This window comes from Zosterops lateralis (genome assembly GCF_965231275.1).
Source record: "Zosterops lateralis genome assembly, chromosome: 1".
NCBI lineage: Eukaryota > Metazoa > Chordata > Aves > Passeriformes > Zosteropidae > Zosterops > Zosterops lateralis.
The window spans coordinates 150,363,042-150,384,383 of NC_139762.1; the positions used below are offsets into that span (position 1 = coordinate 150,363,042).

A 21,342-nucleotide genomic window follows, 5' to 3' on the forward strand; every position below is an offset into this window, starting at 1 on the left:
GGGTTTGCCTTTTTGGAGTCTGCGTGTTTTGTGGCTGTGTCTTCATTATCACCTCCAGCCTGGGCTTTGGTCTGTGCTTTTTTCAGATGGGAGATGCTGATGGTTGGAATATCAATAGCAGGGTCTTCTTTACATGTCCACTGGATGTTATCCCGACCAAACAGACAGTTTAGGCATACTTACATCAATTACTACCACTATGCCTAATTTTCTTTACCATCAGCACCTACCATCTGAAAAAAGCATAGACCAAAGCCCAAGCTGGAGGTGATAATGAGCAGACATCTGAAACGTCTAACAATTACTGGAGTTGAAAAGCTGTGTCCCCCACAGTTAGTCACTTAAATCCATATATCCATGTAAATGTCATCAGAGTTGCCTGGAAGGGAAAGCTGTAGATAACTTGAAGAGTGTTCAAATGCAAAAGAATTAATTCTAGGCAGAATGCTGGTTTCTCTCTGCTTAATTTCACTATTCGAACAGTTTTGTCCGTGCCTTCAGGTTTGTTTTATTTTTAAGACCCTGAATAGCAATAATTTGTTTAGAAACACTTGAAGAAAAAGCTGTTACAATACACGATTTGTCTTTGCTACATAATGCAATGTCCTATCTTTTCTTCTTTGCAAGATTTTTCTTTTTTTCCTTGGAGGAAAGATCACTACTTTACTGAATTCAGATGCTCGGTGTTCTGCTGGCTGGTATCAGTCTTGTGTAGTTTACTACATAGTGAATTTAGAGCCCTGAACAGATATATTTGCCTGTCCTTTTTCCTCTGAAGTTGCAGGTGATGCCAAAACAACAGCTGGAACTTCCTACCGAAGTGTTTGTATAGAATAACAATGGAAAGTAATTTTTTTTTTTTCAATTCTAAATTGACAATGAAAATAACCGCGTGTACTATATTGTATGTATCTGTATTATTCATGTACAGTCATCACTACACAAGACTAATTGTACAGAGAACCGCCCCACCAGGAGGAGGCCCCGCCCCCCGAGGAGGAGGCCCCGCCCCCCGAGGAGGAGGCCCCGCCCCCCGAGGAGGAGGCCACGCCCCCAGGACGAGGTCACGCCCCCCGAGGAGGAGGCCACGCCCCCCGAGGAGGAGGCCCCGCCCCCTGATGAGGAGGCTCCGCCCCCCAATAAGAAGGCACCGCCCCTCGAGGAGGAGGCCACGCCTCCGAGGAGGAAGCCGCGCCCCCCCGAGGAGGAGGCCCCCGCCCCGTCAAGATGGCGGCGGCGGAGCCCGGTCGGTTCTTCTGCACGGCGGGCCGCGGGCTGGAGCCCTTCCTCGCACAGGAGGTGCGGGCGCGGCTCGGCGCCACGGAGGTGAGCGGGGAGCCGGAGCCGGTGGCCGCCCAGACGCTCCGGCCGGTCCGGCTCAGCAGGGCCGGAGCTCGGGCCGGGCTGTGCCGCCACCCGCGCAGGGCTGGTCGGGGTCGGAGGGCCCGTCCCCGTAAGGAGCTGGGGCTACGCTGCCCGCAGGGCTCATCTCAAAGGGGTGTTCGTTCTCCCCGCAGGTGGAGTGCGTCTCGGGAAAAGTGTTCTTCAGGGCGGCGGCGGCGCCGGGCGAGCTGCGGAAGCTGCGGTCGGGGGAGCGCCTGTTCCTGCTGCTGAGGAAGCACAGCCCGCTGCCGGTGTCCGGGAACAGAGGTGCGGCCTAAGCGGGAAACCAACGGGAAGCCTCGCTTTGAGTCCTACTTATGAAATTTGAGGTGTCTGTTTTTTACTAGTGGCTGTAGTTTTAGTTAGCAGTAATCGATTCTAAAGTGTCTTTAACCCACGTGTGCTTTCAACATTTTTTTTTAACCTGAAAAGGGCTTTTAAATTGTTTTCAATAGCTACCTTCCCGCCTGTATACTGTATATGTGTATTTTTGAGACTCTTTCCCCCTGTCCGATCCCAAAAAAAGTGAAGAACACCCCACCCAAAAACCAAAGTTCAGTTCTGGATCTCTTGTGTTTATTTTAACAATAAGTCTTATTTTCTGTTAAATAACTCGAATCCCGACCTATATCTTGTGTCAATTTACTGTTAAGTACACAGCTTCCTTCTAAGTCTCAGCTACTTGGGTCCTCCTCTCTGTCAGTGTTGGAATGAGAATTTCAAGTTAGGTGGATGGATATCTGCCTGCTGGCGGGTTTTTGTTTGGGAGATTACCTTCTGCTTTGAGCATGAGATTTGATCATGATTCTAAAATTTTAAGTGATAACGAGAAAGACCTTTTTTTTTTTTTTTTCCTTGACCAGCTTTGACATATTTAAGTGAATTGGCCTCTCTGTTCCTCATACCTCTCTTTAGGACTGCCCACACATGTGTGTATTGCAGGGTTGAAGGCAGAGTGATGAATGGGAAGCAAAAAATTTTCTTTCTGAAAGAATAAACTTGTCTTTGCCTGAGATGACTCAAAGTAATTCACATTCGTGTCTGTCTTTCAATTCTGGAAAGAGGCCTGCATCTTTTATTCCTGGGCCAATGCTTTCTGGGGAGGGTGGCATGGTAGGCTGGTAATGACTCTCACAGGTGGTCTGGTTTTCTACAGCTGCTGCATTCTTGTGCAGAATTCGACCCTTGCATGATTTAATCTTGGTTGTGCAGAGCTTGTAATCAGAGGGATGCCTTGTGTGCCTTCTGGTGGGTGTGTGGGTGCTGAGAGCTCAGCTGTGCCCGTGGTGTCGGCTGCTGGTCTCTGGATTCACACATCATGAAATCTGAGCACAGGTGCTGTTAGCAGCTGTTCTCAGTCCGTGGGGAAATGAAATGCCAAGGCTGAAGTGCTATACCGAAAACTGCTTTTGTCTTCCAGGGAAAATGCTTAATGAGATTAAAGGCCTTGTCATTGGGGAACCAAAATACTGGCTGGATATTATCTCTGTTTGGAGAAAGCTTCATGGACATGAGGGGGAAACAGATGATGTCTCTCAAGAAAATGCATTGGCTCTGAAGAGGAAGTCAGAAGAAGAGACAAACACTACAAGCAAAAGGCAGAAAATGGAGCAAGTAAGAGCAGTTCTGTCTGAAGAATGTCAGGTGGAAGCTGGAGAGACCTGTGGGGCGCCAGAGAGAATGAACAGTCAGGAGTGCTGGATTGAGAGCAAGACTTCCTCAGAATTCCCTTCAAAAGGCAGTGGAGAGAATCCTGCTGTGAATGAGAAGCTAAGCTTCAGTTTCAGAGTGTCCTGTCGTTGTAGTGGAGTGATTGCCAAAATACTTACTTCACAGGTAGGCTGGAGTGGCTGTGTCTTAAAAGAATTCAGCAAAGGTGAACAGAGATGTGTAGTTTGTCATTTCAGTTGTGTGTTCTGGAATAATAAACTGATGTAAGCTTTTTCTGTATTTTCTCAAAAAGCACTTAAACCTGCATTCACGTTAAACGAGTGGAGATACAAATGCTGTTTTTAATTTCTGTGCACTATTAGCCTTAATGTTTTTCAAATCAATACCTTTTATTGAGGATAAGCAAAAGTTAGAGTTTGAGGTTTCTGGCTACGTGGAGGCTGTGGAGTGATTGGGTAAGTTTACAGCTATTTAAAGGGCCATTGCAAGGACCATGGAGCCAGACTCCTCTCAGTTGTGGCAGGCAGTCTAGAAGAAGGGGTAAAAGCCAGAACTTTCAGCTTCCGTTACCTCTGGTTGGGTATTGAGTGGGGAGAACTTGGTCTTCGGGAATCCAGCTCTTGGATGAGTCTTGGGAGAAGTGGAACCTGGTCCTTGGAGAAGAATAGTGGCATACAGACCTCCAGGGGTCCGTTCCATCCAGCCCTCTTCCCGTCTGTGCAGGTTTCTCTTACTTGAAGGTAACAGTAGTTTAGATTTTTTTCCTACTAAAGCTGGTATCTTGGTGAGGGTGAGACACATGAGGCTCCCTACAAAGTGCTTGCCTAAATTCGTGCTATGTTTAAACTTATACTCCGAAGGCAATCCGAGCTTTCTATATGTAATGAAGGCATTAAAATTGTGTATTGTAGTTGAGCATTTACAGATTTTCTGTTGGGTGATCTGCTGTAGAGCCACTGGAAGTATTTTGTGCGTACGATTAAGAACTCCAAAATTGTGGTAATCACAGAATATTTTGAGTTGGATGGGACCCACAAGGATGAAATCCAACTCAAGTGAACATTTTGTTGTCACTTGCTCAGGACTTGAACTTTAGCCTCTGTAGCTCCAGTTGAGCGTTAGTTGTTTGCCACGTGCTGTGTTTGCTTTGCCCCTCATTCACCTGCTCTGCCCTGTTGTACCTCTTCTGGTGTGAATCGTGTGAGTCTGTTCTCTTAGGTGTAGAGTCTTCCTTTTCCTTGCACATTCAAGGCTGTGATCTGCTGTTGGGAACAGGCAGGAAGACAGTGATTAGCTGGAAATAGCCTGAAGGACAGAAAACAAAAGGACCCAAGGATGTAGCCCCACTCCACCCTACCAAAGCATCAGGGAAAAAGTAGATAAGAAAAGTAGTCTTTAGAGTTTTAGAATATAGGATGATATGGGAATATAGTAGTTCTCACAGGCTGCATGCAAAGTTTGTAGGTTTTTGTATCTCGCACCAGTTAGTCACTGTAAATTAGAATATTCAACACAAAAGAAAATACAATGTATTGTAATAAGGTCCTCGTTCTCTCTTACCCCTCTCTTACTGTTCTTACCCCTCTCTTACCACTCTGACCCCTGCACTCTTCTTACCTCTCTTACCCCTTTTAGCTCTCTTAGCTCTTTTACCTCCCTTACCTCATACCTTCTCTTCTCTCCCTCTTTCTTTGGGGCTTCCCTTCAGCTCAGGCTGGTGGCTGAAGGCAAAGCCCTTTTTACCCACGACCCTTGCAATAAACCCACGTGTTTCTAGATTATCTCAGGTCTGCAGAGTTCCTTCTCCCTGTAGATCCACAAATGCTCCTACAATCTGCAGTTTTCCTCATCCTGTGGGTTTTTATTGCTGGTGACTGTCCTTCCCCCTTGCAGGAGGTTGGAAGAGCCATTGGTATCACGCTTGCGAAGCAGTGCGGGTGGCATGCTGATCTGCGGGACCCTGACCTGGAGGTAATGGTACTTGTCTGCCTCTTGATGCTTCCAGAATGACCCTGACACCTTTTGTTTTGTCCTCTGCTCCCTTCCCATGTGGGACCGTGGCCTCTGTCTCCCTGCTTGGTCTTTCTGCCGCTGAATTTATCTGGAAATCAGCTGATGGCACTGAGCAAAGCATGCATGTGGCCTTTGTGTGTGTGTGTGTGTGTGTGTGTGTGCGCTTTCCAGAGCTCTGGAATAAACACCAGCCTGGCTGCATTGGGCCTGCATGGGAGGGCAAGGATTCATAGAGGATCCTGGCATTTCAGGATCCAGCACCTTTACAGACTGCTGGGCTCTGACTGTGTGAAAGTGGAAATCACCTGAGCCGTGGGGCATCTGTAGCCTCTGGAGGAGAAATGAACAAGCAGCAAGGGTGTGTTCTCCAGGAGCTAGACTTGAGAATGCCATTTGTGGAAGAGCTTCCTCTGGGCCTTGTCTGTGACAGACAGCTCACTTAGTGCACCCTTGCTGGTGCAGATGCCTGGACACTCCTGGGTTTTTTGTTTCTCTCTGACCCGAGGTTTCAGGCTGGTGGTTCGAGTGGGTCTTTTTTGCCCTCTGCTCTCTCTGACCTGTGAAGGTCTTGAGTCTGAGTCTGTGCTCGGTGCAAGAATGAAGTGGAGTCTCAAGGTCTTGGTTTTCTTGGTTTCTTGTGTTGTTTATTAATTCTTATCTTACAAGTTCTTTGTGTGTCCGGCCAAGATGTTCACAGCAACTCAGACATGATGTGACTCCCCCTGTGATGGGAGGTCACTCTGCTTTTATTCAGATAACTATGTGGCTATTTTTTACCATTCCATACCAATGTGTAGTAACTAGACTAGAAGGGTCATTTCTACTTTGACCCAATCCTATCAAACTGCCTTGGGCCCACGTCACTGCAGGAGATGGATGCCAAGGGAGAAGGACTCAAGGTTCCACCCTAATTCCTCCGTCTTGTCCCCTTGCACCTACATTCTAAAAATCCCAAAACTACAAAATCTTCCACATGGTGATAAACTACACTACTGTCTGTTACACATTTGTGACTTGTAATTCTTCTCTGCTTGGAAGTTTTTCTCATGGAGCAAAATCAAAGCTTGTGTCTTCCTGGGCTCTGTGCCAGGCAACCCCCCTGCACAGACCCCAGACCCTCTTCCTCGGGTCCCAGGCCTCTCTACCGAGGTCTCTGACCTTCCAGGGGGCCCAGAGGGATGCCCTGGACTCCGACAGGAGACCTTCCAAAGGACTCTTTGCTCTTGACAAGCTGCTTCTCTATTCCTGCCCTTGGCTTGTGCAAGCTGCTCTCAGCCCTGATGCTGAGAAATCCAAGACCTGTAGAAACTCTTGAGCGTATTTAGTGGCACTGGTTTTCCCACACTGAGAATTGTGTACAGCTTTGTTGAGGCTCATATGGACCTCCTGTTCTTGCCCAGATTTTTGCTCCAAAACTATTAAAGTGCTGAAGACTGGGATTTTTCAATAGCATCATGTTTCCCTTTGTGCTTTCTGGGGGCAGGGATTGCAGTCACACAAGACCTGCTCAGGAGCTCAGTCTTCTTTTGGGATGCTCTCTATGGGACAGCAGAACAATTTCTTTTAGCTGCCTACATTTCTGGAATGATTACTTATACATAACTGCTAACTGAATTGCCCCTTAGTGGTAATAGTGGGGTTGTTTGTTGTTATTTGTTTGGGGGTTTTGTTTGTTTGTTTGTTTGGTGGGGTTTGGGGTTTTTTGTTTGACTTTTTTGGGGGGTGATTTTTTTTGTTTGGTTGGTGTTTTTATATTTATTTTGTTGCTAGCATACAATGAATAATATTCTCCCAGTTGTAATAAATGGATTTATACCTAAAAATTCCCATGCTGTATTAAGGAAAAATAGGCCCCCTTATAAATTCAAGTGCTTGCTGATGGATTCCTGGGCTGACAAAATCCCCTTCAGCTTGCTTAAGCATGAAATCATCTTTAAAGTGGCATTCAGATTATCTAGTTGGATTTTTTCCAATTAGTTGTTACTGTTTATAGATGTGTTTTTGGTCTTTAAAAATGAGATCAGAAGTTTCTAGAAGCATCTATGTCTGCTTTAAATGAGTTAAAGCTATTGTTGTGTCAGTTTGAGACTTTAAAATGTTGTGGTTGTGGTTTGTGTCTTCTTTTAGATCTTTGTCCATCTTAATGATGTTCAGTCTGTGGTGGGGATTCCTCTTTTCAGGTAAGCATTCTCCTCACCAGATTTGTCATGGCACTGTCAGAACAGGCAAGATTTGTAAATCTTGCTATCCACCATGAGTATGTATCTCATGGTTTGATAATCACTGGTTGTCAAATCAGTCTTGCAATCTGCCTGGATTTTAAATGAACACAAATGACTTTGCAGTGAGTTATGGTTCAAAGCAGACTTCTCTATTTCTCAGTAGATCTGTCCAGTTCGTTTGTTCTTTGACATTACATGGGCTTTTCTGGGTGGTTCTGTTGTTTTAGTTAATTTTTTTGTTTCATTTTTTGCTGTCTGCAGGCTTCCATTGGCCAACAGAGAATATATCAAAACAGCAGGACTGCGGTCAACAGTCGCATGGGCCATGGCATCTCTGGCTGAAATCAGTGTCAGTGAATGTTCCTTGCAAGGAAATGGAGTCCTGAATGAAGGGGAGGGGAGGTGCTGCTCGCTGGGGCTGGAGCTGGATGCTGTGAAGGACTGTGGTGATTTTAATGCCCCATTTTCTAGTTCATGTGGACAGGGTCTGCCATGCCTGTGATCAGAGTGTGCTGTCACCTGCTGCTCAGCCAGGTATCTGCTGTAATTCCAAGTCCTTCTCAACAGAGCTGTTAATCCTTGTGCAGATATATGTCCAAGTGGCAATATTTTTTTCACTGTCCAGTGACAATGGAAACATGAAACTTTGTTTGGTGTTGTTTTCCAAGGAAATGTGATCTCTCTTCACAGACTAATTTGGTACCAACCTCTGTCTGCAGTCCACTTGAACTGTTTCCTCCTGAATGTCACCTCAGGGCTGTCTGTAGTGAAGCTACTGGTGCTTTTTACTCTATTCCCCTTACAAGCGAGTTCGGCCTGGCATTGCCAGTGATTATTGTTAACCTGGGCTGGATCCAGTGAGATTATGTACACCCCTTTGTAAGCTTTGTCCTGAGTAAGTAGTCCGTCTTGCTTGGGATGCAGTAACGCCTCTGTTTCTCTAGGCTGGTGCCCTTGTGCTGGATCCCATGTGTGGACTAGGAACGATACTCCTGGAGGCTGCCAAAGAGTGGCCTGTAAGTATCACAGCTGGCTGGACCTTCGCAGAGAAACTGGTAGTTGTGATACAGGATTTTCTCTCTGCTGGTTAGTCCAAAGTCCATTGCTGGAAAGGTGAAACCAGACTAATCTTTCTAGGCAGCTGCTAAAAGTGTTTTAGTGCAAACATTCCCCAAAATGAATGTGGCCCTGTTGATTCACACTGCAGGGTTTGTGTGAGGCAACCACGGACTTTGAAAGCTTTCTGAGCTTGTCCTGGGATTGGAGGAGTTGGTGTGATTGGGACAGTTGTCAGCATTAGAGGCAGTGGAACGGGCTGTAGGCTAGGTGGGATCTTGCTGTTAGGACATGCTCTTGATATTTCTGTAATTTCAAGTATCTTGAGCAGACCAGAACATTAAAGCAGTGAACACAGCACATACTTCCTCCGTTCCTCCATCCTCTGGATTGTGAGTTGCTCTGTGTAACAACAGCAGATGTCCCAGAAAGGAGGTTGTCTTCCAAGAGCTGTGCAACAAGGCAGTTCTGAGAAGGGTTTATAATATAAATAACCTGAATGTTAACAAAATTACTTTTCTCTCTGAACAGGAAGCCTGTTACTGGGGTGCTGATATAAGTGATTCGCAGTTGGAGGGTGCAGATGGGAATATTAGAACTGCAGGCTTAATGGATAAGATTGAGCTGCTTAAAACTTCTGTGAAAGGTATGTCTGTGGGCTTTCCAAGTGAATTTTTTCGTGTTTCTAGGATTGGTACAGGAAATATAGGTTCTCTTGAGGTGGTATATTGCAGTGCTAACTCCCAACAAATAGCTGGGTGGTGACTCTGTAGTGCTAGTGCTAGTGAAGGGATAATTATTCTTCCTTCCTGCTGCCTGCGCCTGGGAACTTTGGTAAAAATGAAGTCAGCAGAAGGCGATAAAAATTATAATTATCTGGCATGGACAGTAGTTGTCTCTCTTAATGGTAAATGTGTGAATACCACAAAGAATATGTACCATGTGAGAGTCCTTTCTATCTTAATGGAACACAGCCAGGACAAATCCAAATAAAATGCAACATGTGACTTAAATTTATCAGGTGAGTAATGGTAAGGACTCATTTAGCTAAGCTGGACTGTTCATGTTTTGCAGTAGGAGTATTTTGAATGATGATGCCTTTCTCCTGTAAGAGGGAATCTGTTTGCTCTTAATTCACAAGCTAGTCTGCGGAGAAGGAATCATGTCATGACTTTATTCTGGACCTCAAAATCTGAGGCTAAATTACCCCTGTATGAAATACATGACAGGCAAGCTGGCTGTTCTTCCCACTGCATGAGTGATGAAGTGTGCATATTTTTTTATCTTGCAGTATTTCTTTCTTACCTTTTGACGTGATTCCTTGCCATTCATACATGTGCACTTGAACATTTACACTAAGTGCTCACAAACTTAAGTTCTTTAGTATTTTGCTAAATTATTTTCACGTTTAAGATATACTGTGTGTTGAGACCTGTGTAGTGCCCCTATAGGAGAGTCTTGCTGCAGAGGCAAACATCATCAGGGGCGAGGAATCTGCAAACTAAGAGATGGAAAGAGCACACAATCACGGAATAATTGCCTGCGGTGCTTTATTGAGAGCTCTGGGAATCGGGAGAGGACCCAAATTCGACTCCCCCAGACGTTCAAAGTGGACACAATTTTATACTTTTCTTGTTGCATAAGGATACATGTTAATCATTAAACCCCATTGTTCCATTAATTCTACCTAAAGCCTAAACCTGTAACAATGATTCTCGTGATTCTTGCTTAAGATTCTGATTTAAGAGAATAACCATATTTAGTTATCAAACTAACATTACAATTAACAATAATGCCATTTATCGTACTGGTGATTATACAAGTACAGATCCTCCTGACCTAACTTTATTCTCAAGGCCTACGTACTTTATTAAGAATCACCATCATCCCCCCTTCTCCCCATTACCTAAGCAAAGTTATACTTGATTTGGTTAAAACAATAGCATGGAATAACATCCTGGTTGCAGTGAAGCCAACATCCCATTCTCGGGCCCTGCTACCTCAGAAATCATTTTAACCCTACACTGTCATTGGTGTCATGTGTTTGCCTCTTCCCAGTCTGCGGAAGGGTGGTGACTCCACAGTGTTGTTTATGAGGGCAAGTGCAGAAGGAGCTGTGAATCTGGCTGCGTAACCCAAAAAGAGCTGGCAGACAGTGTTGAAAGGGGAATAGGGCCATAGCTGCTGTGCATTTTTTCAGTCAAGAGATAAAGACCTGCCTTTGTTATGCAGCATTGCCATTGCCTTCTGAAAGCTTCGACAGCGTTATTTCGGATATTCCATTTGGGAAGAAGTTCAAGACCACAAATGATGCCCAGCTCCTGCCAGATATTCTCCAGGAAATGGAGAGGTATGTGTAGCCTTTGACACGCTTGGGGTTTGATGTGAAGTGCCACAAGGGTTTGTGATCTAAGTATTCAGGCAGTTTCAGATTTGCTTTGTTCCAAACATTCTCCAGCTCTGTATTCTGACCCTGTGCAGGCTGTGGAAGTCTCAGCCCTTTACTTGTCTCTTAGAGACTGTTGTGTTGTGTTTTGCCAGCTGTGAGTGCCAGTGGCAGCGCAGGCTGACAAGGCATGATGGTGAAGTTTTTCTGAGCCACACTCAAAAGTGTGGCAGAAAGAAGGAGGAGAGGCCAACCTGAACAAAGTTAAAGCGTGGCCAGGCAAATAAAGCTATAATCCTTTTTCACTTGAGGCCCGCTTGTATAAAATCATAGGCTTTCCTTTTTGAGGTCATAGCCAAGCTTTGACCAGCCTGCCTTGACAGGAAGGATATGAGACTACAAAAAGTGGCATGCATTTTCCTTGCTATCCAGGTCTGATTTAGGTGCTGATTTTCTAGCAACTTGGTCTGATTTTAGGTGTGTCCTTTCATTTCTCACCGTGTCATTTTGTGGCCGAGTTGAGCCAAGCTAATAGGTGAGCTGCTCCTAACAGACAGTTCAAGCCATCTTCCCTCTACTTCTTGCCTGAAAACAAGCACTTTCTCTAGGACTGGTCTTCGGTAGGTGTTGATCTCACTCACGCCAGGCAGGAATATCGTGGGAAGGTAGTATGGCTCCACAGAATGGTGTGGCAATCTTACTGTGCTTGTCTTCTGGCCTTATTTGCTCTATTGGTTCATCCTAAGCAAAATACTGCCTTGGGAAGGTGGAGATGAGGAAGGGACCATTACCATGAGAGCCCCAACAGTAAAACTGGTCAAACTACTTGCTGTAAACTTAGTCAGGATAGTTATTTTTTTTTTCCCCTCTTTCAAAGCCAAGCATAATGTTTGGACATATAACTAGAAAAATTAATTACAAGCAATGGTTAATTCTCTTCTGCTTCCTGAGTTTGAAAGCCATTAAGGACCAATGGAACAGGGAAAGGGCAGACCTTTTAAAGTTTCCAAAAGGAAAGGCCAGTTTCAGAATTACTTTACTAACCTGAGAAGCCCTTGCTGCGCTGGGAGGCTGTTCCTTTGCAATCTCCAAAAACCCTAAGCTTGATAGTGGTAAAAAACGAGTCCATCTTCCCTGCTAACTCAACAGAAAGAACTGCTAACATCAGAAATGTTTTGGAGTCAGGACAGAGCCCTGTTCTCCCATTTAGAAAGAGGTAAGCAGATCTGGGATGTAAATTCCTCGTGGAGATGCAGCTCGCTGAGTTGATCCACGACACACTTGGGTGTTTTATTGGATGCAGGTGGCATCTGACTGTCAGCAGTGTTGCCTTCTGCCCAGGCAAAGGGATGACAGGAAGGATCAACACCTAACCTTTGTTCTTCTTGTGATTGCCAGAGTGCTTCGTGTTGGAGGGACTCTTGTATTGCTGCTGAGCCAGGAGCTGCACAGACGTGTGGATGGCTTGACCAAGTGTGCTGGAGGTGACTCTGCTGAGGCCTCTGCTGACAGCAACAGCAGAGCAGCCTCGAGTGTGGATGGGAATTCTTCCTCCTCAGCACAGGGTGGTGGAGAATCCATTCTCAGCAGATGTTTCGGGTCTCTGGTGCCAGAGGGTGTCTATGCCGTCAGTCTGGGCAAGACTGATGCTTTCATACACAAGTACAGGAAGGTGTCTGCTCCTGGGAACTGAGAGCTGGCTGATCCTGGGCTGAAGGGGACTTGAATCCCAAGACACTTCAGGAGCAGCACAGCAGGACTTGATGGAACCCTGTGTCGTCCCTGAATTTCTTGCTTTCAAGTGTTTGAGTCTTTGCAGCAGCTTCTCACGCTGCTTCATGTAAACAATATTGTATTCTTAGAATTTATCTGTATGTTTTGCATTCTTGTTCTCTGAGAGAGAACTTGACTGATGGTCATAGTGACCAATGGAGTCAGGAGGTTGTAACCTCCTTGGGCCAATCTTGGCCCTCTGTACAAAATGTATATAAGCCTATTGGAGTCAGATAATAAAGAGCTTTCCATGTTTCACCAAGCTGCTGCCTGCTGTCCTCTGTCAAGGTCCACTCCCACGTCACAACATGTTGCCCCTCTAAAGGCAAGAGTAACACAATATTACTCATATAATTTTTATTACAGGCACTTTTAGCCTTTTAAAGAACCAGACAGATTGATTGTTCATGTGTGTGTCATTAATATCCATCCTCTCTCCATAACAGGATGGGGAAAAAAAGGCTGCAGAGCTTCCTACAATGGGTTGTAAGTGCAAATGACAAGGAGCCAGAGGTTTAGTTATGATGATTTACTATTTTTGAAGTACCCAGTTGATTTCATGATATCAAAACCAGTATTAATTGAAGACTGAACTCAGGATTCATGATGGTCTCCTTGGGTTAAAAAAGCTTTAATGGCTTTGAAAGACATTTATATCAGACCTGGTTCATTTTTATTTTATTTTTTTTTCAATAATAATTTTATAAAGCCCTGATCTTGTTGCTGCTGCGATGTGCAGCAAAACCCATCTTCCCTACACTTGGAACCACGTGAGAGAACTAAACCCCAAAGGATTCTCTGCTTGTTGATTATACTTGAGTTTTATTGGGAATTCTCTGCAAAATCTAATGTGGCCATGAGGGCTGTTGAACGTGCCAGCCCACATCTGCAAACATGCAGTTCCAGAATGACAACCTTTAAAACGTAAACCGGGATTTATTCAATTGATTCACAACTGGGTGCTGTGCACAGGTCCTTTGTACAAATACTGTCCAAGAAAGAACCAGAACTGCACATTCCTGGTGATAAGTATTGAACTTTTTCGGGGAAGGGAGGAAAATAAAAAATGAGATGCAAATAAGGAAATTGCTTCTACAAGACGTGAGTTAAAATTTGTATTTGTTTAAAAACCTGCAAGCCCTTCAGAGAGGCTACAGTTTGTGTCATGTAGAATTCCTGGGGGCTGATATCAGGAAATCTGTGAGCTGAATCTAGCTGCGTTTAGAGCGGAGTTTAGCCAAATCTATCCGAGCTTCCCTGAAGAGCCGAAAATTGCCGAGGTCTGGTGCAAATCGCTGAGTTTCCCCGAACAGCCGAAAATTTCTGACGTCTGACGATAATACCCGAGTTTTCTGAGCCGAGTTTAGCTGACTTTTACTGAGCACAACCGAACGTAGCCGCGTTCAGCCAACCGGACAAGCTGCGCCGAACCGAGCTGAGGTGAGCCGAACCTCACGACCTCGGCTGAACCAAGGCTATGCTGCAGGTGTACAAGAAATCTTTCCTCTTTTGTTCAACAGAAGCACGACCAAAAAAAAAAAGAAAAAAAAAAAAAATCTTACCAAATGTTTTCTTTCCAGTCTATGAAGTAGCTAAATACCACCAGCTAGCTATCCATATTTTGATATCAGCTGTCGATTTTGCATCCCAGAGACCTGGGGACTGTCAGACGAGAATTCTGGCCAGCTCTGTTAATTGTTAAGCAGCCCTGGAACAGCAGAGAGATTGGAGGAGGCTGGAAGAGTCCCAGTGTCCCAGTACCTGGTCAAGCCAGGTCGCTCTTAGGCAGTGCTGCGACTGACCTTGCCCAAAAAAAAATCACACAACTAAAGCTGAGATAAGATACAACTGAAAAGGTCTTTCAAAGGACAGGGAAGCTAATTCCAGACCGTGTAGGTTTGGACACGGACAAGTACGGTGATGTTATAAATGTATATTATAAAGTTGGCTTTTCACAAGATGTGTGCTATGTGATTAATAATGTTCTGGTAAGGATATAGAATATAAGTTTTTTATTTCTGCTTTTAGTAAAGAAAATTGGGTATAGTGGTAGTAGTTGATGTAGTATACTTAAACTGTCTGTTTGGTCAGGATAACATCCAGTGAACATGTAAAGAAGACCCTGCTATTGATATTTCAACCATCAGCATCTCCCATCTGAAAAAAGCACAGACCAAAGCCCAAGCTGGAGGTGATAGTGAAGACGCAGCCACAAAACACGCATACTCCAAAAAGGCAAACCCAAAGAGCGACCATACAAAACAGTTCCTAAAATATAGAAACTAGTTTATGGAAGAATATGAATATTCAACAAACTGATGCAATAGAAAGGGTATTTAACAAAATGTCTCTAAGATAGCAGAGTGTGGACTTGACTGAGTGCCAAGTCACCCCAGCCAGGCGTACTTTGCTTTTCTATCTCCTAATTGTCTTAATTTTTTATTAAATCTATCTCTTAAAATTTACTGAAAAAGTGAACCTCATTTTTCACAAGGGCTTGGACAGGCATCAGCTTTCCCCTCCTCTCCCTAACTCACCCATCAACACTGGCACTAAATCATCCATTATTGCAGAGAAGCGTCTAGTGCAATCAGGTCACGGATTCAGGTCCAGGACTTCTCCGTGTCTGAGGATCACACTGTGGCATCAGCCAACAGAGCTGTTGCACAGGCCTTTTGACAGAGACTTGTTTCTGTGCAGATGTGCAGGTAAGAACAAAGGACTCTGCTGTGGAGGGTGGTGTGCCCTTGCCAATAGAGTTAACCCTCAGTGTTCCACTGTGGGGGAAGAGATGGGTGTCATGCAAAACCAAAATTTCATCAACGCCGCATCAAAACAGGTGGTGGGGGGGCAGATTCTGCCCCTCTCCCCCACTCAGGTGAGATCCCACCTGCAGAGCTGCCCCAGCCCTGGGGTCCAGCACAAGAAATACGTGGAGTGGTTGGAACAAGCACAGAGGAGGCCGTGAAGATTCTCCCAGGGCTGAAGCCCCTCAGCTCAGCCAGGCTGGGAGAGCTGGGAATGTTCACCTGGAGAGGAAAAGGCTCCAGGGAGAGCTCAGAGCCCTTGCCAGGGCCTAAAGGAGCTCCAGGAGAGCTGGAGAGGGACTGGGGACAAGGGATGGAAGGACAGGACAGGGGGGAGGGCTGGATGGGATTTTGGGGAGGAATTCTGGGCTGTGAGGGTGGCCCAGAGAAGCTGCCTCCTCTCACCAGGACGTGTGCAAGCTGGGAGAGCAGCTGGGGTCCTGCATTGTCCCTCGGCCTGACAGAGATGGATGAGCACAGAAGTGATGAAGGGAAAAGTTCTCCAGTCTTGACCGGCGTGACGTGAGCGTGCATTTGTTGGGTGAGCGTTATCAGGATTATCATAAGAAAAGAGACGTGAGGTTTCCATCCAGATATCGGAGGATTGTCCTGCCAAGGGCACACACAGTGACACACACACAGAGAGGTTGACAGGGCAGGGGGTTGTAAATTTACACTGGTGGCTTTTTTCAGGCACTTCACTGGGTTTCGGTGCTGGAATAGGGAGAAGTGGAATTGAAGTGGGACTTAAAAAAAACAAACAGAACTCAAGGAAAAGGGACAAGTTTTGTGTGTGACTGGGTCTAATTAATGGTTTCTTCAATCCTGAAATTGTTTTCTTACAGTATGTTTCAAGGTTAGAAAAATTATAAGACAGGACAGTTTCAAAGCCTAAACCTCATTGAATGCTGTTTTTCATTAATAATTTCTGGGCACTCCAGAAAACATTTCTAGACTTGTCTTGTTCACAATGGCTCCTTTGGTGGCCAAAACTGAATACATGAGGGATAAATACATGTATTTTTAAGCCAAGTATTTTGCTCAGTAACATGACGGAAAAGTGAAAAAAAAAACTTTAAAAATTATACTTTAAGTCTTCCAAACACTCTGAGATTTTCAGGTACGCAGACTTCTGTCAGTTTTTTAGGAACAGTAAATTTTTGGTGACATACCTCTGTTATCCTGCAGTCTCATGTTATTTCCATGTGTGTTGTGTTGTTAGTCCACCTCCTGCTTTGTGGTTTGTTCAGGTAAACTGCCTTTTTCTATTGTTTTTGTCACCTTTTTTTTGAGCACGCCAGAGGCCCTAGGGTGCTGATAAAAGAATCTCAGTACTCCTTTTGACTGCTGCTCATTTGTGACCTCCTCCTGAATCTCTGCCTGAGCAGAATTTTCTGTGTCCTGATCAAGTAAGGAAGAGCAGTGGCCAAATACTGACAGGAAAAGTATCCCCTCTGTGCAGCAATAAATGTCGTGTGATCATTGCTGGATCACTTGAGGCAGCGAATGTTAGCTGCCAGTTTATTTATTTCACACCAGTGTCTGGTTATACTTACTTTGCTGGCGTTGATCCAGAGCAGGACATACACAGCAAAATAAGGAAAAGGAACATCACGAAGGCAGCGAGGCCGACCCAAAAGGCGATGACGATGGAGTCTGTGGACACAGCACAGGAATTCTGTCAAACGTGCTTTTTGCGTGGCGAAAATAAAAGACGGTGAGATGATTTATCGTCTCTAGTAAAGGTGTGCCGTTCGATTAATTGAGTTTCTCCTTTTAGAGAGAGGAATCCAAGTGCCAATTTGTCAAAGGTCTTGGAAGCCTCCTGACAGTGTCTGGTAACAGGGATGAGGGAGGGATTGGGAAAAGCCTCCAGAGAGTGTTCTGGTGACCAGAACTGTGCATATTTGAATATGGTTCCTTTTACACAACCATAGTGCAGGAAGGCTGAGCGGTTACTGCCTGATCCTGCAGGATTATCTTTTAGGAGAGGCACTAGGGAAGAGAATTCCAGCCTGAAAGCATTTTATACCAAGAGAAACAGCAAGGGAAGTTTGTTACAAAGTGCCAGTGATCCTCGCAGCACATCAGTGCAGTGGAAGAGAACGTGCCCTTTGCCCTGTCCAGCTGCAGTGCCCCCACAGCCACCATAAAATAGTGCAAGACATTGCCTGCTTTGGCAGGAGTAAATGCTTGATTTAAGGAAGAAGAGGATTGCAAGTGCCAAAGTGCGTTCGCTGTTGGTTTAGTGGAAGTGTGAGGTGGCTGGAGGAGCAAAGAGAGCTGCTCTTTCATGGAGGTTACAGTGCTGTGCCAATTATTGCCTGAGCTCCTTCAAAAATGCTCCTTCCTGAGATCACTGTGGTGATGGTGGTCTTGAGAAGTTTGGGTGCTCTGCCCTGGATTCATTGCCAGTGAGGTAGAAAAAGAAGGGTCACTGACTCCAGAGACAAATATTGACCAAGATAAATCTTCCCTCTGAAAGTACAGAAAACATTGTGTCCTTTGAAACCGGTCCAGTAGGTTTGATTGAGTGTTTCTTTGTGAAAAAAATTCAGGATGTGTTGGCATCAAATCCACAAAGAGCTTCAGGGAATTAGCCGAGCTCCTTTTAAACCCAAAACTAGAGCTGGCCCAGCTGTACCTTTATCAGAAACCCGAGTTTTGGCTGGACTGCTGAGAAATATCAGTGGGGAGAGGTAGCTGGTTTTATTCTTCTTTTGCCCTGGGACATTTTAAAAAGCCCAAAGTTTTAAAGTGTTCCACACCATTGGGACAGAAATTAAGAGTTTGGATTTACAGAATTCCCTATCAGAGCTATTTTGGCTTCATCTTTTACAAACGGTTTTAATACATTTCATGGAATTGATTGAAGCTAAATAAATTGGCTCCAGGGCTCCAGGTGGAGCTTGAACTAAAATTTCCTGGGTTTAAATTTTGCAATTACTTTTTTTTTTTTTTTTTTTTTACTGGAATAACATATTTTCATATTTTACCGATGTATAAAAAGCTTTAATATTGCTGAATTTTACCATCACCTTTTGTGCATGTGTGTGTGTGTGCATGTTTTCAAACAGCCTATTAGTTCATGGGCCAATTAAGATTTTTCATTATTTTCATATAAAGTGGAGAGAGATGCACGACATTACAGACAGAAAGCAAGACCGTGGCTTTTTATCTGGGTCTAGATTTAATTTTCATGCAACGAATTCAGTCTCACAAAGTTTCAGGAACCAGCCACAGAGGAAAAAAAAAAGTGCAGAGATTCGGGTCTGTATTTCACATTAAAAAAAATTAATTTTAAATTTTAAAATTTGCCTAGCAGGCAAAACTGAACTAGGGAACTGCAATCCCATCCCAGGGTTCTGACAACTGTACAATTCCCTTGGGCTGCCCCAGATGAAGCCAATAATCCCCAATTCTCAGGGTATAAGAATGTCAATATTATGCAAAGACAGAAAAGCCTTCAGAGTGTTTTTACTCCAAACAAGGAAAAAAAAACCCCTGTAACTGGCTGTGGAATTGTTTCCCTTGGTGTTTTCATTAGAACTTGTAACCCACTGGTATTTGGAGAAGGAAGAATAATAATGCCCAGAGGCTGCAGTCTCTATTCCTCCTAGGCTGCTGACATGGAAAAAAAAATATCTATTTTCATCTCCTCAGAATATAAAAATGCCTGAAAGGTGGCAGACTTCTCTACTTCTTTAGCGGGAGAGAACAAGTGGGACAAAAAAACCCCCCATCAATCATTTTGCTTTGCTTTTTAATGGAAATAAGGCTGATGAGATAATTCATAAGCACATATGGGGTCATTTCCTCCACAGAACTGTCAACAAATTTAAATTAAATTTAACAGAGGGTGGTGAGCATCTTGTCTCAGAAGCACAGCTTCCACAAATTTTCAAGAAAACAGGCAGCTGAAGAACCAGAAATACTCTATCAATTGCCAGAGAGGGAAGTGCTATAACACCAATGCCACCTTTGTTATGCACCAGGTGATCCAAGTGGTAGAAAAATGTTATTAAGGAGAAAACAGGGGAGAGGTTTATTCCTGATTATTGGGTTTTGCTACACAATCCACAAGCCAGAGACTTACATCTAGCTCAGCTGAGCAGTTTGGGGTTTCCCTGGTGGAATTTGGGGGGTAATAATCTGCCCTGACTTTAAAATTAAGAGAATCAAAGGAGCTGCTTGTAACTTGCCTGGTCCTGGCAGCACCAAATGTTGCTCTACAGCATTAGAGAGCTAGATTTTCTGTCTGCAAGGATGTGAATGTTCACACCACTTTCTTTAAGGTTTGGTGTCCAAGTTTGGAGGCAATAAACCCTCGGCTGATCTGAGTGCACAGAAAAGCTTTTCTAGAGGTGGTGCAGAGTAAATTTCTGCTCCTTTTTTCCTTACTGCTGTCCAAACAAGCAAAGGGACCATATTCTGAAAGGCCATCATATTCTCCTGGAGCATTTAATAATTTCACTGTAATAACCTTGGGAAAAACTATTTCAGTCTCTTAAAACCACATCTGAACAGCTGCAGCCATCTTCAGTAAACTAAACAGCAATGAGCAAAGCCCATAACTTTGTTAATTAACTGAAGATATGGCCACAGGCAGAGGCTTGACACAAATCGAGGGGAAGCACTGCCTGCAGCATAAGTGACTCCAGCACACCCTACCTGCTCTCCCTTGGTCTTTGTCAGTCCGTTCACCATCCCCAGCTGATCCTTTATATTTCAGCAAAACCTAACCAGTGCACTTACATTAGAAAAAAACCCAAAAATTTTTGCTGTAAGTAGCCGTAAAAAGACATTGCTGTTTCACTGTGCAAAGCCAGGTGTGAAATGGAATGAGCTATTGCAAAGGTGAGTTGGGTGAATGCTACTTCATATCCTTTGAAAATAAACTGCAAAGCCCAGCAGAATCAGTTTCCACAACAGCAAAGCGTTTTCACGATAATGGATATTATTCCTTTATTAGTTCAGCAGCACTAAATCAAAGGAGGAAAGCTAAAAGAGTATGACTGCAGCTTATTGTTCCTGGCTAGTGGAACATACATTTCCTTTACTAAAAGTCTGAATGTTTACCAGTTGCAATGTCAGCCTTGTCCCAACAGGAACACACAATATGTTTATGAAGACCTCTGCTCTTTCAGTGAACTTTGGTGACAGTAGCACAGCAGCACCCCACACTACAGATTCAAAGCAAGTCATCAAATTTCCCCTTAGCAAATTACTCAAAAAAAAAAAAAAAAAAAAAAAAAAAAAAAAAAAAAAAAAAAAAAAAAAAAATCTTGTAAACAAGAATTAGTGTCAGCAGTCTTACAGCTTCAAATACTGTAAGACAAAGCCCAGAGTGTGCATTATTAACTTGCCAGCCTGCTAGGCAGACACTCATTCACACAAACTATATGGACTCTATTGCAAGGAAACAAAAGCAGGTCAGCGAGACAAGCCATGCAACATTTCCCCTGTGCTAGATTAGCACCTACGACTCCGCAATACTTACATTTATTAACCTCCAACTTACTTCCATCTACTGGAACCGGATCTATGTAATCCCAGTAATATTCGTAAGACCAGAAATACTCAGAGGAGTTTGTTCTGTTAGCCATGTCAGTGGTGCCTTTTAAGCCAGCTCAGAACTCTGACCCACTGCTTTGCTTCATTGTACTTCAGTGCCCTCAGAAAGAGGATTGCACAACTGATGCCTGTGCCAATCACTCCGGGGTCCCACAGCTCAAGGACTGCCTTGGCACTGAAAACATCTAGTGGCAATGAGTATTAATGTACGGCAGAGATGTAAGAGCAGCCCTGAAAATGCAATCCTCGCTTCTTGCTGGACACACACACTGTTTTTCAGCATATTTTAAACTGAGATGGGTGTCCCGTCACCTGGGACTGGGTGGACAAGTGACAGCTGGCTCACAACCCCTTCTCTTAGAGCAGCTCCTGGGAGCTCCTGAGCACAGCTGGGCAGGGAATTGCTGGGACTGTGTCTAGAGAGCTTCCTGTGGGATTGCGAAAAATGAGGTTCACA

The 21,342-nt window shown here is 44.4% G+C and overlaps 1 protein-coding gene and 1 long non-coding RNA gene across 4 annotated transcripts; one reads left to right on the forward strand and one right to left on the reverse strand.

The window, feature by feature from the left end:
• The first annotated feature begins 1,188 nt into the window (after positions 1-1,188).
• THUMPD2 (THUMP domain 2 tRNA and snRNA guanosine methyltransferase) lies at positions 1,189-12,739 on the forward strand. Of its 3 annotated transcripts, none has more exons than XM_083857196.1 (10): positions 1,189-1,326; positions 1,518-1,650; positions 2,804-3,219; positions 4,948-5,028; positions 7,195-7,247; positions 7,551-7,638; positions 8,234-8,305; positions 8,877-8,991; positions 10,578-10,695; positions 12,130-12,739. In XM_083857196.1, exons 1-10 carry the CDS (start codon positions 1,228-1,230, stop codon positions 12,422-12,424), a joined length of 1,470 nt encoding a protein of 489 aa, XP_083713322.1. In that variant the 5' UTR covers positions 1,189-1,227; the 3' UTR covers positions 12,425-12,739. The 3 variants fall into 3 exon arrangements, with proteins under 3 accessions (XP_083713322.1, XP_083713323.1, XP_083713324.1); XM_083857197.1 differs by having other exon boundaries at positions 4,948-5,025; XM_083857198.1 differs by lacking the exons at positions 7,195-7,247; positions 7,551-7,638 and having other exon boundaries at positions 4,948-5,025.
• Positions 12,740-16,931: 4,192 nt separating this feature from the next.
• On the reverse strand, positions 16,932-20,924 carry LOC310918143. The gene is made up of 3 exons (XR_014591601.1): positions 20,812-20,924; positions 19,983-20,061; positions 16,932-16,967 (listed from the first exon to the last, which is right to left on the reverse strand). It is a non-coding gene; the product is annotated as an uncharacterized lncRNA (long non-coding RNA).
• Between the last annotated feature and the right edge of the window lie 418 nt (positions 20,925-21,342).